Source organism: Tamandua tetradactyla, chromosome 19, assembly GCF_023851605.1.
Source record: "Tamandua tetradactyla isolate mTamTet1 chromosome 19, mTamTet1.pri, whole genome shotgun sequence".
Taxonomy (NCBI): Eukaryota; Metazoa; Chordata; class Mammalia; order Pilosa; family Myrmecophagidae; genus Tamandua; species Tamandua tetradactyla.
The window spans coordinates 50,528,097-50,547,071 of NC_135345.1; the positions used below are offsets into that span (position 1 = coordinate 50,528,097).

The 18,975-nt window shown below is 39.1% G+C and overlaps 1 protein-coding gene across 2 annotated transcripts in view; it reads right to left on the reverse strand.

Moving 5' to 3' along the window:
- CORIN (corin, serine peptidase) overlaps positions 1-18,975 on the reverse strand; it is a 250,569-nt gene that overhangs the window by 217,156 nt on the left and 14,438 nt on the right. For both annotated transcript variants that reach the window (XM_077136786.1, XM_077136787.1), the window contains exon 2: positions 806-950. In XM_077136786.1, the coding sequence (XP_076992901.1) occupies positions 806-950 (145 nt within the window). The remainder of the gene's footprint in view (positions 1-805; positions 951-18,975) is intronic.

Sequence of the window (18,975 nt, forward strand, 5' to 3'; positions counted from 1 at the left end):
GCTGAGTTGCAGTTCTCCAGTTTGTTCAAATTTGGTATCTAATATTTAGTTTGAGCATATGTTTGAGATCTACTTTCTGAAATGAACATCAAAGCAAACATTTGTGCAACCCTGGAGTCTTCTCCTCAGAACCTTGGGTTCTATGGGGTAGTAGTTGAAAATCAATAACCTGAATACTAACACCCAAAGCCTTTAGTTTGACATGCAGGGCCCTGTGTTATTTGGACTTGATCTATCTGGCTGCATTTCCCACAACTGCCAAGATTTCGCCCAGTTTCCTAAATCCATCTTCATCTTTAATGGAGTTATATCTTTGCACTTATTATTTTCTCTGCCAAGCGTGACTTCTGCACCACTGCCTTCTAACCTGAATTTAGATTAACCTAGTTCCAAAGGTTAACAGGTTAACTCTGTGAAGCCTTCTTAGCCATCAAAGTACCTCCTATATATCTCTAACTTAACACGTGTGGTCCTGTGTAATAATTCTCTTCCTCTCAACTGCGAGCTCCTAAAAAAGCACTGATTTAACCATCTTTGAGTTACCAGGATCTTCCACAATGCCCACTCCCTCATCATCACTCCATAAATATTTCCAAATTAATCAATCCTTTAATTAATATTAATAGTATTAAGCAGTAAAGTGATGACAAGTGGCTGAGACTGCAGATATGTGTGAGATGGTCAACAGATTATCCTCTTGATGACTTGACATTTAGGTTAAATAAGTGGTAGGTAGGCATCATTCTTATAAATCACGCTAATTGTAATTTTAACCTCATTTTTCTTTAATGATGGTATCACGCACCAACAACAGAAAGCAGGATCACCAGCAAGACGATGAGGGCACAGATACATGGAATCAGGACCAGCAATAGGAAACGGAGAAGCTTAGCAGTTGTCAGCTTCCGTGTGCAGCCATCACCTGTGTTGTGGTCATCAGCTCCCAAGACCTAAAGTCAAACAGGAAATTGAGACATGATTTTAATAGTACAAAGCAATGCCCAATACGTGGTATGAAACTTTAGATTATAGCTATCCATTCAGAAGAGCAATATTCCCAAAAGATTTTTACCATGAATACTTTAGGGCATGAAATGTGGTTGTTAACCAAATCACGCAAATAAATGAACAAACAATAGTTACATCTCATACTGAGAGCAGAGCAAATCATCTTTTTCCAAAACATTTTGTGAGAAAACATTAACTTTAAATGATGTTCTGTCTTGGTTTTTCAAAATACATTTACCAATTCGATGTTATTCACAAGGACTATGAATTAATGTTTGCAAGAACTCAGCTTGGTTCAGAGTTGTAAGCAAAGACTGCTTAATGCAGTGAAAGAGCATTGATGAGTAGGTGTAGATAAGACAAAATCCAGACATGTTTTTGTCTGTCCCGTTGGCCTTAATCTAAATTTGCATGACTCTGGATAAACTACATTTTAGCTTTTACTCCATTAATAACTCAGCTAGGTTTAGCATTACCAAACGTGTATTTAGTTACAAGTTGAACAAAGAGAAAGAGCCTGTCCTGGTGGCCAGTTAAACGCAGGCAACCTCTCAGAACCTCCTTGCATGTCAACACTTCTCCTGTGGCCCATCCATTTGGACAGGATGATAACAGTATAAAAGTGGCAGCTCATATAAACTTCTTGTCTTCGGTGCTTTAAATTTTGCTTAGCTCAACCCGTGGCTAGAAATGTGTGAAAATTCATTTCTTGCAAATGATTAGCTTAGAGCAGTGGCTTGTTCAACAGGAGTTTGAGACAATACTATAAACACTTTGAATCATTATGTGCAACTTCTCTGGTCCCATTTGGAATAATTTATGACATTAGCTTGTGATTGGCATCATTTTCTAAATTTATTTCATTGGTGACCTAGTCTTTCTCTACCTAGATTAAACTACCAGCCAATATGAGATCATTCATAGTTAGTTTTCAGTTTCATCTACAAAAAGATATGGCACTGACACAATATAATATGACATCTGCAATAGTACATTTATTACAACGCCAGCATTGGACGGGTGTTTCCCTTTAAGTCTTGTAGATTACATTCATCTGTAAACACGAAGTAGGGGATTGCAGCCCATCTGAGATAGTAGCATGACAGACCTACTTCATTTATTCAACAATTGGTTATTGAATGCCTGCTATATAGCGATAATGATTACAAGCCTAGTGATGGATGTCATTAATATAACAATGATTTCAGACCAACTATCCCTTGAAAACCTCACAGTCTTCTAGGAGAAATAAGATATGTACATAAATAATGCAGCCTATTTCAAGGTGGCAAATGATAAATATCATGAGACTTATAGCTCAAGTGCCATGGGAATTCCAAAGATGGGAACATAGTTTTGCACTGGAGGATCAGGTAAGACATTGTAGAGGGAAGAGCGCTTGAGCCAGCCCTAATATTGACAAAAGTACCCCCTAAGAAGGCTTTTAATAGTTTAAAGGAGTTTTAAAATACATCCAGAGAGGTAAGGAATTGTGATTCTTCTACAACAGAAGGGGTTTCTTTGTTAAGGTGGTAACAGAAGCATTATTGGGGTAATTTTCTTGGGTAGCAAATTCACAATTGCTTCAGTGCTAGCAGGAAGGCCATTAAGTATTAGAGTCAGCAAAGTGTATAGCAGCAGGTACTGGACCTCCAGAAACCATACTCATGATTAATCCAAATCATTTCAAAAGTGCCTAAAATATTGCTTTTTTTCACAGGGGAGAGGAGGAAAAAAATAACTTAGAGGAAAAGCAATAGTTCAGCACTTTCCTCTTGAGCACATAACTTTCCTTTTGTGCTCATGGCCACTTATGACTACTGATGCAAATGCTGCAATGTTCAGAGGCCCTTTCAGATTCTTCTGACCATAATGCAACTCCCAGACTTTGCTAGCAAATGAATAATTCCAGTTGAGATAAACTGCTAAGAAAACCCTTAAGCTTTTTTCAATGACTTGGAATAATACTCTCTCCAGTTGGCACCCCTCTTCCTTAACCTTCCATAACCCTACATGCTTGGAATTAGAAGTGAAGCAGACACACAATATTCATGATTTGGACAGGAAATGCTTGACTTGATTGAACCTGCACATATTTCAAATCATGTAGTTCTTATGCTATTCCCATTGGCAAGAATTTCCTTCTTGGATCTTAAGAGCTACATTTATTTTTAAGGCTGCCATGTTGGCTTATATAATATGTACTGATACAGTCTCCTTAATTAGGATATTTTCTTGAGCCAATAGGACTGTTGAATTTGGTGGTCTTCTTTGGGTGGTCTTCTCATCCCCCTCTTCTACCCTCTTAACCATATTATGCTTGCCTTCCAGCTTGCTGATTTAACTACTTCCATGAAAGCCATTCTTAGGCTCTTTGTGGACCTAATGTCCATTGCTTCCTCCATCTTCTGCCAGTCTATCAAGCTTCTTCTTGTTTTTCATTTCCTCACATATCCTCCTTAAGAGTCTTTGGTCCATTACTGCAATATTCCTGCTAGACCCTGAACCCTCTCACTCCTCTGGATTTTTTATCACCCATCTGATAAAACCCACCCCAGATGAATCCAACAGCCTTCTGTCTCTGAATCACCTGAGCAGTTGAATGTGGCAATAAAAAGTCACCCAACAGGGCTATTTGATTCCTGATTTAAAACCCTTTCCTCAAACTACCTTTAAAATCCTTTCCTCAGACTACCTCCTCCCACTCTTCTGCTCTCATTCTCAGAAGAGGACTGTTCTTGTTTGCTAGCTCCCGGGGTGCAATATAACAGAAACAGAATGGGCTTTAAAAAGGGGAATTTAATAAGTTGTTAGTTTACAGTTCTAAGGCCAAGAAAATGTCCCAATTAAAACAAGTCTATAGAAATGTCCAATCAAAGGCATCCATCCAGGGAAAGATACCTTGGTTCAAGAAGGCCGATGAAGTTCGGGGTTTCTCTCTCAAGTGAGAAGGCACATGGTGAACACAGTCAGGGCTTCTCTTTCAGCTGGGAAGCGCACATGGCAAGCATGGCATCATCTGCTAGCTTTCTCTCCTGACTTCCGATTTCATGAAACTCCCCAGGAAGCTTTTTCCTTCCTTATCTCCAAAGGTCACTGGCTCATAGACTCTGCTTCATGGTGCTGCAGCATCCTCTGCTCTCTCTGAATCTCCCATTCTCCAAAACATTTCCTCTTTTATAGGACTCCAGTAAACCAATCAAGACCCACCCAAATGAGTGGAGACACATCTCCTCTAATCCAGCTTAGCAACCATTCTTGATTACGTTACATCTCCAGGGAGATGATCTAATTACATACAGTATTAAATAGGGATTATTCTGCCTCTACAAAAATGGGATTTTAATTAAAACATGGCTTTTCTAGGGTGTGTACATCCTTTCAAACCAGCACAAAGATTTACCCCAATTCCTACCTTACAGTGAGAATAAAAGCCATCAGATGGGAATTCCCTCTCCTAGCTGAATTTAGACATACAGACCTGTTTATTTATGCATCCATCTGTCTTACTTCCCTACTGTTACAATAGAGAGGCACTGTTCCTCCTCCTATTTAATCTCAATCCTTGCTTTTTCTTATAGACCCCATCTCCTACTCCCTTCTCAGGATTCTTCCATTCCCCTTTCTTATGAATACAACCCTCCCCTTGTCTCTCTCTACTGTATCACGCCATCAACTTTTTACCATGCTTAAGTCCCTCCCAGTTATCTTATCCACTCTCAGACCTATACCCACTTTAGTCCTATCTGTCTCCTTCTTTCCCATCCAGAATGCTCTAAGAGTTGTTCATGTTTTTTGAAGAAATTTCCTCACTTACCTCTCACTCTGTGGTCACTACAATTTGGCACCCACTTCTGTCACTCCATAAAAAGAGCTTTCACTACATTCACCCATGATATCTGTGATCCTTTATGCCAATGGTATTTTTCAGTCTTCATTGCAATAACTTCTCAACAGCATTTGAGATGTCAAATGCTCAGTCAGCCATGCCTTCCTTCCTGAAGTATTTTCTTCCTTTAACTTCTTTTTCTCCCACTTCTCTGGCCACTTTTTCTTTTCTCTTCAGAGGCTTTCCCCAGGCAATGTCATTGCCATGTGTAGCTTCAGTTACCAGCTCTATACAGGTGACTTACATCTTTGTATAGCAAGCTTTAGTTTTTTTCCTCTAAGCTCTGAACCTTTACATCTGACATCATTTCACTGGGTGTTGCAGAAGTACCTCAAATCCAAAACTAAACACATGACCTTTGCCCCCATATCTAGTATTCCTGAAGGGTTCCCTGTCTTAGGAAAAGGTAATTGAACAAATACCATGTGCCAGGCAGTGTTTGTGCACTTGGGATATATCAATGAACAAAGCAAAAATCTCAGGCCTCACAGATTCTTATGAAAACATAGATCCATGTAAAAATAGCCATCATGTCTTAACCTGGGATAAGGCAAAGACCTTCTCCTGATTGGTTTACCTAATCCGTTCTTGCACTGTTCTCAGTCTGTTCCCTATACTACAGTCAAAATGAGAGTCTGGATATCATAGGATGTTGAGAAGAGACAACATGCAAAATGATGCAAAACTTTAGTTGATTCAGACCAGAGCTGGAGCAAGAGGTGATCATGAGAACCATGTGTCCAGTGGATTGCTGGAGATCTGGGCAGGGCTTTGGAATTCCACAGGTATGGAACAGCGTTTTGAGTCCATTTTATTGCACTTTCAAAGATAAAGGAGACCATAGTTCGCATTTTCAGCTACATCAGTCATTATTCTGTTGCATCTTCCTGCAGTATTTGACTTTATCAACACATGGTGCATTCTTAGACAAACATCCACAGCTATGAACAGCAGAAATTGATTGAGAACAGGGATATATCTGCCCATCAATCCCTGAGAGGGGAAAATCACTCCTGAGGCCAGGGCTTGGATTTAGCAAAGAGCCAATGAATCTGAAATATCTGGCTGGGAGGGTGGTATTGGATGTCTCTGTAGGCAGGTTCTCCCAGAGAATTCTCAAACGTGGGAATGGCTGCTAACAACCAGGTCACACCAGAGCAGGAGTTCAACCCAAACGGAACCAAGGACCTCCTTAGCCACTGACAGATTTACTCCCTCTCACAAATCCTGGCATTCAGAGTGGAAGAAGTGTCTGGGAAGTGTCACTTCTTGTCTTCTACTCTTATTGTTGGGTTATGTGAGAATTATTTTTTACTCTGTTGGATCCTTCCATATACTAAATTTTAAATATATAGAGCAAGGACTGGCAAACTGCAGCCCATGGGCCAAATTTGGTCCTGTATTTTTGTACAAAAAGTTGTATTAGAACAGAGCATGTTCATTAATTTATATATTGTCTATACCTGCTTTCCTGCCATAATGGCAGCACCTAGTAGTTGCAATAAAGCTGTTTAGCCCAGAAAGCCTAAAATATTTACTCTCTAGCTCTATACGGTGAAAGCTTGCCAACTCCTGATATAAAAAAATCAGTGTATATCTGCACATAGAGGTATTTTCAGTCTATATATTTAATATGATAACAAACCTAAAATATAGATCATCTTAAGAAAATTCATTTTTGTCTCTTCAGAAAGGCCCTTAGTGAAAACTGACATAATTGTGCAGGTGGCACATTGGCAGATAAAATTGACTAACTGTTGTTGTAATACATGGTTGCAATGGGTTTGAACACATAAGAGTCAAATGCATCTCCAAAATAAGAAAACATAGATTAGGATGATATGAGTTACATTAGAAGAACAGAGAAAGTGCAAACTGAAATAGTACTGCAACACACATTATGAAATATGAGAATCAACAGATCCTAAGACCATAGAGGTTTGGAAGTACAAATTTCCTCTGCTTCTGTAAAGCTGTAATCATAGTATAAATAATACTAATGCAGTTGTATCTTTCCATATATATGCAAATATTGCCCTTTCTCAGGGCACATACCCAGCATCTAGCATAGCATCTGAGCACAGTCAGCAGCAGATTAAACACCTGTTGAATAAATGGATGAAGTAAATCACCTAAAACTTTCTCTGTACATAATTATGCAAATAACGACTTTGTTTTTTATGATATATGTCTTACAAATTCTATTCCTTTATCATCCAAAAATACTTGGAGTGGAAAATGTATTTGGCAAAAACATTTTCTGAAAATAAATATTACAATATTGTATTTAGGTGAAATATTTCAATAAAGGAAAGATCATGCTTGATTTCTTTCAGGAAAGCAGGTACAAATTGATAAATCAAGTTTTGCTAGGATTATCTATCCAATTCCATACTCGCTTTCCTTAATACAAGTTGTGAAGTTAGGAACATTTACGTTTCTAATAAGCGTGTCTTCCTCTTTTAAGAAAAGAAAATGGTAGTTGATTTCATTACAGATAGAATTTTTAAAATATTTATGCATTTTAAATACATATGTATTTTTAAAGTATTTTTAAATACTTATGCTCAGAAGATGAAAAGAAGTTGCTTTGTAACTCTATCAAGCCCCTAGATCAGAGATTCTCAGACATTGCTGTCCACGGCACTCTCAATGTCTCAGTAATTTTCTTTGCTGGGTCCCTAGGTCAAAAGAAATGCCATTTATTAAGGAGTTTGGCCCAAGAATTTAATAGATATCTCTGTCTTAAAAATTTAGTGCCTTTTGAAAAAATAATACACATGGATCAAAAGAAAATAATATGTTCATGTCATTCTCAAAGAACCGCGATTACTTACTAATAGGATAGGTGCACTGTAGGTAATGGGATGGGTGCACTGTTGGGTACTGCACAGCTCCTCACACGTGTGGGATCAGACACCCTCATTACCTGTTTCATGTGGATTTTTATGTAATATCTGTATTTTATCACAGTAACCAACAAGAACCCAGCTTTGTAAAATAGGAGGATACCACGGGGAATATAGCACAATCTAATGTTGAAGCAGTGAACTACCTAAGCCAGTAGTTCATACTGTGACCAATAAATGTCTAATCTTGATGTATTTTCCTCAAAATTTTAAATTTACCCAGCAGAGCCCCAGGGAGTTACTATAGCACCTTGGGGTACATTGGCACACAGTTTGGAAAACACTGTCTGAGGATACTCATTTCTCCCACATCCATTACCATAAGTTCAAAACCTTTAATAAGTAATTCATATTTTACTTTATTCAGAAAGCCATCCCTTGATTACCCACGTAGAAGTAATCGCTCTCTGCTTCATCTGAATTTCTGGCATGTGACAGAAACTAATTAGATTTCAACATCCACTCGCTACTTTGCACATAAAAACAGAACCCTACATTTTGATTATGTCAAAATTTAATGGTCATCTAAAATAAAGACTATATTTCCCAGCCTCTCTAGCAGCTATGTGAGGCTATATAATTAAATTTCCAACTACAGGATGAAACTAGAAGTGACAAGCATGACTTCCAGGAAGTGTTCTTAAAGAGAGGAATATTGTCCTCCTCTTCCTCCTTCCTGCTGGCTGGAATATAGCTGCAATACCTGGAGCTCAAGCAACCATCTTGGACTCAGAAATGAAAGCTAAATGCAGAGGATGGTAGAGTAGTAAGAAGAGGGAACCTAGATCCTGATAAATTCATGAAGCTGCCTTATCAACCCTGTATGGCTTACTTTCAGACTACATTTACATGAGAAAGGAATAAAATATTTCATGTTAAATTCACTCAATCTGAATTTTCAATCCCTTGCAAATGAAACTTTAGCCCAACTATGACATCTATCATTTTCTACCTTGGAAAATGATCATTTCTATACATGCTAAAATTGCTAAATTATAATCTCAAGAGGTTAAAATCTAAGTTTAATTCATTCAACAAATAGTTACACAATGTGTATACTTTTGAGAGAGGAGAAAAAAACTTTAAAATTCTCTTCAAAATCCATTCATTTGGGATTTTAGAGCTAAATAATGTAACTATCAGAATTCTTTGTTTTTAATCAGAATACTAGCAACTCAGTATATTAGCCACCATGGCTGTCTCCTGCTGATTCGAAGTTTGGTGACATTTACAAATGTTGTTGGTCAGGATATAGTCAGAAGAAATGGTTTGTAACTTAATAAATTACAACTTAACAATTTTCAGTTACGTATTACTAAATACAGTGTATTAGCTAAATATTTTTAAATAGGGGTTTATAGGGTGGAAACAGTAAGAAAGCAAGTTCAGTAGACATGTAGGTAATCACCGGATTAGGTAACCTTACAGTCCACTCAGAGACCCTTGCATTCACCTACATGGTTTCCCCACATCATCATTTGTCCCCTTCTAATCTCCATCCTGTAGCCAAATGGTCTTTCCAAAATGACATTTGGTGGTGGCATCTCTCTGCTGAACATCCTCCAGAGACTTTAAAGACAAAAACGGACTTCCTTAACGTGGTGTAGAAGACAATGCTTCTCAAACTTCAATGAGACATGAATCCAGTGGGGAGATTCTGATCCACTAGGTCTGGGCTGGGGCCTGGGATTCTGCATTCCTTTTAAGCTCCCAGGTGCTGCTGAAGCAGCTCATCTGAGGACCACACCTTGAGTAGCAGAATCTGGAGACCTTCTAACTCTGGCTCCCGACTACTCCCAGGCTCTTGGCATACCACTCCTGGCCTCTCCCTCTCTATGCTCTTGTACCCTGGTTCTTTCCAGCTCCTCATAAATACCCTGTATGGAATGTCCTCCTCCCAATCTGCCAAGGTCATCAACTCATTACTCCAGAACCAGTTCTGGCCTCTCTGCCCTTTATCCCAGTACAGTTTTATATGTATCTGTGTGACTATGAGACTGGGCTGATCATTCCAGCTAGACAGTAAACTCCATGAGGGCAGAGACCATGTCAGGTTTTGCTCACCATTGTAGCTCCAGCACCTAACAAAGGGCCGGACAAAGTGTCCTAACAAAGGACCATTCAATAAATAGTAAAACAGTGAAACAATAAACCTTTCTAAATATGCCTTCTCACTGTCAGAAGAGTCTTAGGAACAAAAAAAGAGAATCTAAAGTGATAGTTGGTCATGTAATTCCTCTTCTGAAATCCAGCAAGTGACTGCAGTTCCTACAGTGTCTTATTTAGCCTTAATTTTAGACCATCACTTTCAGATGCAGATGTTTGGCCAATGGTTGCTTTGGAGCTGACAAAGACATGGATGTTTGCAGATGCTTGGAGTGCCAACAGAGAGAGCAGAGACCTATACTTGGGCAGATCCCCATTGCCATATGTTTTCTCATGAGATGTTAAACAAGCCACAACCTGGAGAGAGCAAACAGAAGCCAAGAGATGAAACCTAACCCCAGAGAAGTTGAGTGAGGAACCTCCACAGGAAAAAGAGGCTGAAAGCAATGGACCCCAAGAGCAAGGGACCAGCAGATGCCAGTCATATGCCTTCCCAGCTGACAAAGGTGTTCCAAATGGCATCAGCCTTTCTTGAATGAAGGTAGCCTCTTGTTGGTGCCTTAATTTAGACATTTTCATAGTCTTAGAATTGTAACTTGCAACTTATTAAATTCTCTTTTCAAAAGCCATTCCATTTCTGGTATATTGCATTCTGGCAGCTTTAGTAAACTGAAACAGAGACTAATCTAGCACCTTAATTCTTTAAGTAGGCATGTGATGAACTGTAAATTCATTGCTCTCTGCTGCTTCAGTAGTACAGGAGACAATCTTCAAGGATAATGAGGTCACTCCTACTAAGGTGGCCTGGTCAGGACACAGAAGCTACTTGTAAACTGTGGGAATATATACTCACAGGCCTGGAAAAATGCAGACACTAATACTCTAGTAGCTACGTGTGCTGGTTTGAAAGTATATATGTACCCTAGAAAAGCCATGTTTTAATCCTAATCCTATTTTGTAAAGGTAGCCTTTTCTTTTAATCCCTATTCAGTACTGGATGTTTGAAACTTTAATTAGATCATCTCCCTTGAGATGTGACTCAGTCAAGAGTAGTTGTTAAGCTGGATTAGGTGGAGATGTGCCTCCACCCATTCTAGGTGGGTCTTGATTACTTTACTGGAATCCTATAAAAGGAAATTCAGAGACAGCAGGAAAGAACGACAGAGCCACAAAAAAGCCACAACAGAGAACGCCACAAAACCACGAAGCACAGTCCACCAGCCAATGACTTTTGGAGATGAAGAAGGAAAACACCTCCCAGGGAGCTGGAGAGGATGCAAGCAAGTGACACCGTGTTCACCATGTGCCCTTCCAGCTGAGAGAGAAACCCTGACCATGTCTGCCATGTGCCTTTCCACTTGAGAGAGAAACCCTGAACTTCATCGGCTTTCTTGAACCAAGGTATCTTTCCCTGGATGCCTTTGATTGGTCATTTCTATAGACTTGTTTTAACTGGGGCATTTTCTTGGCCTTAGAACTGGAGACTTGTAACTTATTGAATTCCCCTTTTAAAAGCCATTCCATTTCTGATATATTGCATTCCAGCAGCTAGGACATGAGACCACTACTAAATATTCTTCTTGGAACATTGTCCTTCACCACCCCATTCCAAATGTGATTTGAATTGCTTTTCAAGTAAAAGAGATAGAGCTTCTTCAACCCATCTCTAGCCTCTGTTGGCTGACCAAAAATGAGCCAAGCGTTATACCCGTATTTAAGAAGAAAAACTGCTGGTGCTATAGATGCTTTCATTTCTATTCTCAATGAACTATGAAATGCCCCTCACATGAATTAAAATGACTTTTATTGACTAAGAGGTCAATAATTTAGATACTTCTTAAACCAGGTGTTCTAGTCTGCTAGCTGCCAGACTGCAATATACCAGAAATGGAATGGCTTTTACACTTCTAAGGCCAAGAAAATGTCCCGATTACAACAAGTCTATAGAAATGTCCAATCAAAGGTATCCATGGAAAGATACCTTCGTTCAAGAAGGCCGATGAAGTTCAGGGTTTTTCTCTCAAGTGAGAAGGCACATGGTGAACATAGAGTTCCTCTCTCATCTGGAAGGGCACATGGTGAACACGGCATCATCTGCTAGCTTTCTCTCCTGGCTTCCTGTTTCATGAAGCTCCCCGGGAGGCATTTTTCCTTCTTCATCTCCAAAGGTCGCTGGCTGGTGGACTCTGCTTCTAGGGGCTATGTCATTCTGCTCTGCTCTCTCTGAATGGCTCTTTTTATTCTCCAAACTGTTTCCTCTCTTTTCTAGGACTTCAGAAACTAATCAAGACCCACCCAAATGGTTGGAGACATGTCATCACCTAATCCAGCGTAACAACCAATCTTGATTAAATCACATCTCCAGGGAGATGATATGATTACAGTTTCAAACATACAGTATTGAATAGGGATTATTTTGCCTTTATGAAATGGGATTTTTATTAAAACATGGCTTTTCTAGGGGACATGCATCCTTTCAAACCAGCACGCCGGGCATAAGTCAATTCCTAATATTAGCTTCTGCTCTACCAATAAGAGAGCTACCAATAAGCAAAATACCTCCAAAAATCATTCCTCAGTGAATTATGTAAAGCCCAAATATCTTTTGTTGTAATGTTTGTTTTTTGTTTCCCAAGAGGCATAAAGAACAAGTATCTGGTTTTCTGTGAGCCTTTTCATCGCATTTTCTGGCATTCAATTGAGCATAAGAAGTTCAAATAACTCATACTTTCTCCCAAAATGAAATGACTCAGTTTACACCAGAAAATATGGTTCTAAAAGCCCACATTGCCCACATTTTCTCCTTTGAAAATTAGCAAAATAACAACAGTCCCAGCTAGTTCTTCCCCCAGTTTTATATTCACATACCCCAAAAATATGGAGCCTAAATACCAACAAAGTATTTATCCTACCAAAGAGATTGAATGATAATAATCCAATATCACTGCAATAACACTTTAGTGTTTCCATTTTGGGGGTAGCATTGTTTGGCTGAGGTCTGAAATATGATAGAAGACATTGGAATGTTTCAGAGGCAACTTTTAGAATATTTTCTCCACCAATGACAGCTTAAGTGTCTTTATAAATATAGTCACCCTGTTGTCCTGACCATATTTCCTTATCTGCAAAGAAGGAATAAAGAAGACATGTTTTGCTCCAACCACAAATATTCCAAAAAATAAAATGGAATGGATAAAGCAAAAGAAAAATGAAAAACAATGTTTCTTTAAAGTTCAGAGAGTTCTAAGAGTCCTGACTTCTCACAAACATATAAGGTAAGGTTTGCTCAATTCAGTGCCCCCGGAGGAAAGTTATAATCTTTTTTCAAGTAAGCTGATACCATCAGAAGCAATAGGGAGGACCTTCAGCTTTAAGGTAAACCCCATTTTCTTCAGAGAAAAGCAGAAAATCTGTAGACTCCTCCCTCTAGACAGGGTAGAGAAATAGGATCCTGCATCTCTTTTTTGGAGATGACTTGCCCCCCCCGTCTCAAAAATGTCAATGTTATCTTTTCATGGAATACACAAATCTTAAAGCAATAAAAGATTCTTTTATGAGACAGATAAAATAGCAGAACTCTTTCTGCATATATTTGAAAGTCTTAAAGCTCTTTTTCATAAACGTATCTTTTTTTTAAAGCAATGAAAGCTATAGTAGTGAGGAAGAGGGTCATGTTATCTGTTCCTCAAGAGATTAAATAGTTGAAATTTGCTCATAAAAATATTTTACATTTCAAATCCTGTTTATAAATTACTGCATTTCGAAGGAAGCTATGGCAAAATCCAGAAAAGCCTAATACATTGCAAAACACAAAGCTAAGTCTATTTTTTTTACCCAGCACTATGGAAGCGATTAAATTTGTGCACATCTTAGAGACCTAATTGACCTGCTGATCCTATGGAAATGTTGTGACTTTAAAAAAATTGAAACAGATTTGCCAAGCAAGTAGAAAACTAGAATACTGACTTTTTGCAGCTGAAAATAATCAGGGAAAGCATACAAGACAAAATGGATTTTATGCTTTACAACAATCCATTTCAGGCATTTCAGTGCAAAGTAAAACATAAACAGATGTTCTAAACAGTTAATCTACTGAACCTACCTGCCAAAAGGAATTGTGCAGTAAAAAAGTGCCAGCAAGGATTTTATGTGCGAGGTGAAATAGCAATATCTTTCCAAATAACTAGAGAAAAAGGAAGAATTGCAGACATAATGTTCATCATATGTTTTACTATATTCCATGAATATTCTAGTTGGAAAATACAGAGAAATTCTGTGCCGAGATTTCCATTATAAAAAAATGCGTATCTTACATATTATATATTCAAATATCACTAATTTGGTTTATTCTGGTCATGTTTATTTAGCACCTGCTCTGTGCACAGCTGGTCCATAAGGATATAAAGATGAGGAAGGCATCGTCTCTGCCCTCGGGCAGTTGGCGCAACTCACTTCCAAGTTGCCACCTTCCAAAGTGACTTCACAGACGACTGCAACACTGTGTGATTGGGACGTTTTGCAGAAAGGACTAAGAGCAAATTAAAATTAATCCTTGGCCCAGAGTGAACTAGGGCAAAGTCAGCCCTAATTGTTATATTTTAAATAAATACAGGTTTTACTTTGACACCAAGGTAAAACAATAGCATTGATTGAGCATTCATTCCCAAGGGCCCCAAAGAATCTGTGTGTCGGTTCAGGCAGGAGGTGAGCCAAGCGGAAGCAACACAAATTCTATTTTGAGCAGAACAGCTTTTTCACTGATGGAGCATATCACACATTTCAAGAAATTTTACATTCCTGGGCCCCACTTAATAAATGCCAGCAGTAACTCACCACCCCCATTCGCAGGCCTTGTGACCAACAAGCAGGTCCCCACATTATTTCAAAATGTTCCCCTAGGCACCGCCTTCCCTGGTTGAGAACTCCTCAGACCATTCAGCAGCAGCAACTGAGTACACACTGCCTGGTCATCTCTACCGTCCGAGATGCAAGACCTAGTTCCAAATAAGCAAACTGTTCTGCGTCTTATAGGTATTAACTAACATTAGATCTTTATGCCAGCACTGAGCATTTATGCCTTTTTCCACAAAACATGATACATTTTGTTTAAGAGCAAACATCATGTTTTCTAATTGTGACCATCACATCTGTTACAAAACAGAGCAGAGAATTTTAATATCAACCTCAATCAAAGAAGTCAATTAGAGAAAAGGCATAATTTAGTAAGTCCTTTAAATCCTCATAACTGCTGCACTAGACCAGGAATCTTGAGAAAGAAGGAGTGGTATCGAGTTTCAGCCTGACACAGCTATTATAAGTAGGTGCATAAGTATTTTGTGTGCACTTACTGAATATAATAGGGAATGTATGGAGTTGAGAATAAGAGAAAACAAAGATGCAATGTATTAACAGGGAGCTGCGCATAATAAATCAAGCCCAAGCCTGAGTTAAATGTAAGTTTACTAGAAGAATACCTCCTGGTGGCAATTAACCAACTCAGAAAGATAGAGGTATAAAAGATTTATTCGAACATGGAAGTGTTGTGCAGACTCAGAACCCATTGATTTCATACTTCTCATTATGTGAGAGCTCACAGAGGAATTCAAGAAGAGAAATTTAGGAAAAGAAGTGATGGACCAAAAAGCAAAGAGCAGCTACAAGGAAAGTGGACATGCAAACCCTGCAAAGAGCACTGGACCTATACACAGTGTAGATGGAAAAGGAGTGAACTGAGAAACATGGTGAACTCTTGCAAACTCAGCTGTGCCCTCCCAGAGAATGAGGGGAAAAAAGAAAGACTGAAATAGCTGAGGAAAGACAATACCTTAAAGAGCACAAGACAAATATATTAGTGGTCACTAAGATCCTAGAGGTATAACTTCAAAAACAGTTCAGGAAACCTGCTGTGGTGATTATCTAGCTGGACAGAAGTAGGGATGAAGGAGCTATCTTCACTTCCAGCAGGTTTCAGTAGCATTAGCCTCCGTAGCAGAGGACTAAAACGGCTTGCTTACAAGGTAGTATAGACGGAAGGTCTGCCAGTCCACACTGATTTCAGCAGCAACGTATCATATATTCAGGGCTCCAAGAAGAATTGAAAAATTGAGAGATTTTGGACATGTAACACAAATAAGACATGGTGAATGGTACTGTTATAATAGCACATTTTCAACCTTACAAGAAGGCAAGAATAGCTAAAAAGCTATTCTCTGAAAGAAAAGACAGGTTGCATTGGTGGATTTATCCTCCAAGACCATCTCTCCTTTGTTCTTTGGCAATCCTAAAGATTGGGTTCTGGAAATGCAAATGTCACCTGAGATAACAGCTTTGGTAACTGGGGACCCATTCCCTATCCCTTACTCTGGCACTAGGGGTCTGGGCTTTTACGGTCTACAAAATTTGGGGATTCCTTTAAAAACTACATTCCTGTGAGAGACAAAAAAGGCTGCAGCTGTTGAAAGAATTCCACTTCTCCCTAGGTATGGAGAGCACTTTTAGCTGAGATTAAGCACAATAAGAAATTGAGAAGGATGATTTCATAACTCAATTTCTTTGAGAAAAAAATTCTTGTGGGTTTTCAGAACAATCGTGCATAAAATACAGGATTTCCATTGTTTTAGTTTGTAAGCAGCCAGAATGCAATATACCAGAATTCTCTTTTAAAATGAGAATATATTGAGTTGCAAGTTTATAGATCTGAGGCCATGAAAATGTCCAAACTGAGGCATCCAGGGAGAGATACCTTGTTTCAAGAGAGGCCGATGGGTCTAGAACACCTCTGCCAGCTGGGAAGGCACATGGCGACGTCAGCCAGCCTTCTCTCCTGGCTTCTTGTTGCATAAGGATTCCTTCTGCATCTCCGAAGTTCTCTGGCTGTGTGGGCTTTCTGAGCTCTGGTAGCTCTAGAGCTTTTTCCAAAATGGTTCCCTCTTAAAGGGCTCCATAAGTAATCCCACATTGACTGGGTGGAGACACATCTCATGGAAACCATCTAATCAAAAGTTACCACCCACAGTTGGGTGGGTCACATCTCCATGCAAACAATCAGAAATACCCCTCCCAGCAACTGAATGAGGATTAAAAGACATGGCTTTTCTGGGGTATGTAATAGCTTCAAACCAGCACATCCATATACCTATTATTCCATACACCTTGTTATTGGCACTTTGCATTTGTTGTTGCTCATATGCCTGCTACTAGAATCATAATAATCATTAATTTCTTTGAGTAACAAACATTTCTCATTGCATAAATAAGGGAGGGACAGACCTGCTAGCATCCCTGGCTCTTTGGCACTTGGTTTGTACTCACCCATTATTGGGAGGCAGCGGACTGAAGCAGAGAAACCAAAATATCAGCCATTTATGTAGCAATTTTTTTGCTTTGCCATATCTACCACATACCACCACTACCTTTATTTCATTAATATGTTCTAGCCTAACTTTGCTTATTTCTTTAATCCTGGCCTTAATAAGATCTAGAATTTCCTAAGGTAGGTATGCTAGTTTTATATTTCCCTAATATCCACTAAAGTAAACACAATGTTATGAAAATGTAAAATGTACACCTATGTACCGGTAAAGCTTGCCTTGTGTCCTATGCTTTGGGAAGTGTTGCTGTGGTGACTAAGAGCTCTAGGTATGGATCTCAGCTCTACTGCTCTCTGTGACCCACTAGTTTTGTGACTTTAGGTAGGTTCCATGATGTCTCTGAGACCAACTTCTTCATCTGTAAATGGGATCATGTCACCCACCTCATGATGTGATTAGGAGAATTCAATGAGCTAATATACACAAAGCACTTGGCATCATCATGCTTGAGATGTACTAAGTACAAAGAAAAAGCTTCACAGTGGTGATAATGGCAAATATCAAACCTGTTCTTACTTAGGTCCTCTGCCTCACTGCTTCACCAAGCTCCTTGAAGGCAGGCTTCGTTGTGATTCCTCATTGTCATAACTACACAATATCCAGAACTGTGGATAGAGGCCTTCCAAAGATTTGTCAGTGAATAAGTGACTCAGATTACAGATATTTGTTGAATACCTGGCATAAGCAAAGCAGTGTTTCAGGAGCAGTGGGCAAATACTGAGGCATTGTGCAGGAGAGAGAGAATGTCCCTAGAAGTTAGAGATTCTGAGGTTCGAGTTGTGATTCTGCCATTTATTAGCTTTTTATGAACTTGGGCAAATCAATCCACCTTTTAGGCTATACTTTCTTTCTATATGAAATGAAGATAATACTATGCAAGGTCATTGTGAGATTAAATGAGATGAGATAAAGTACCTACTCAGCAGGTACTTAGTAGGAATGTAACTCTTAGTGTCAATTGCTCTTGGCCTTCACACAGTGAATGACAGAAGCAAGGTGTTCTGTGGGGACTTTGTAGGAAGACAGGATCTTTTTAGACTGGAAAGGTCAGTTCACCTTGGAAATGGAGCAGGTGTTGCAGGCTTGGTGGATTAGAGTTAGGGTCTCCAGCAAGTCATCCCAACTTTGTGACACTTCTAGATTTTTCAGCCTCAGGCATTTTCAGGTATCTCTGATTCACTTAGTCTATTGCTCAACTCCCCATCAAATTACTGTACTCTTTAATTATTCAGCTTTTGAATTTAATTGACCTTTTCATGCTCTTGCTCCCCAGCCAAACAATTTGTACAAAAAAAAAAAAGAATCAGCAATCTGATGATTTTTTTTGCATTGATTATTATAACATTAAGAGAGTCCCAGGACCAGGCTGTAAAAACCTAAATTGTGTAACATTACTCACAATTACACAAATGTTATGATCCCCAAGAACTTACTTAAAATTCAATCTACTTTGGCATTATTACCATGTGTTCTAGTTTGCTAGCTGCTGGAACGCAACACACCAGAGACAGATTGGCTCTCAATAAAAGGGGATTTATTTATTTAATGTATAGTTCTTCAGAGGAAAGGCAGCAAACTTTCACCTGAGGTTCTTTCTTATGCGGGAAGGCACAGGGTGATCTCTGCTGGCCTTCTCTCCAGGCCTCTGGGTTCCAACAACTTTCCCCGGGATGATTCCTTTCTGCATCTCCAA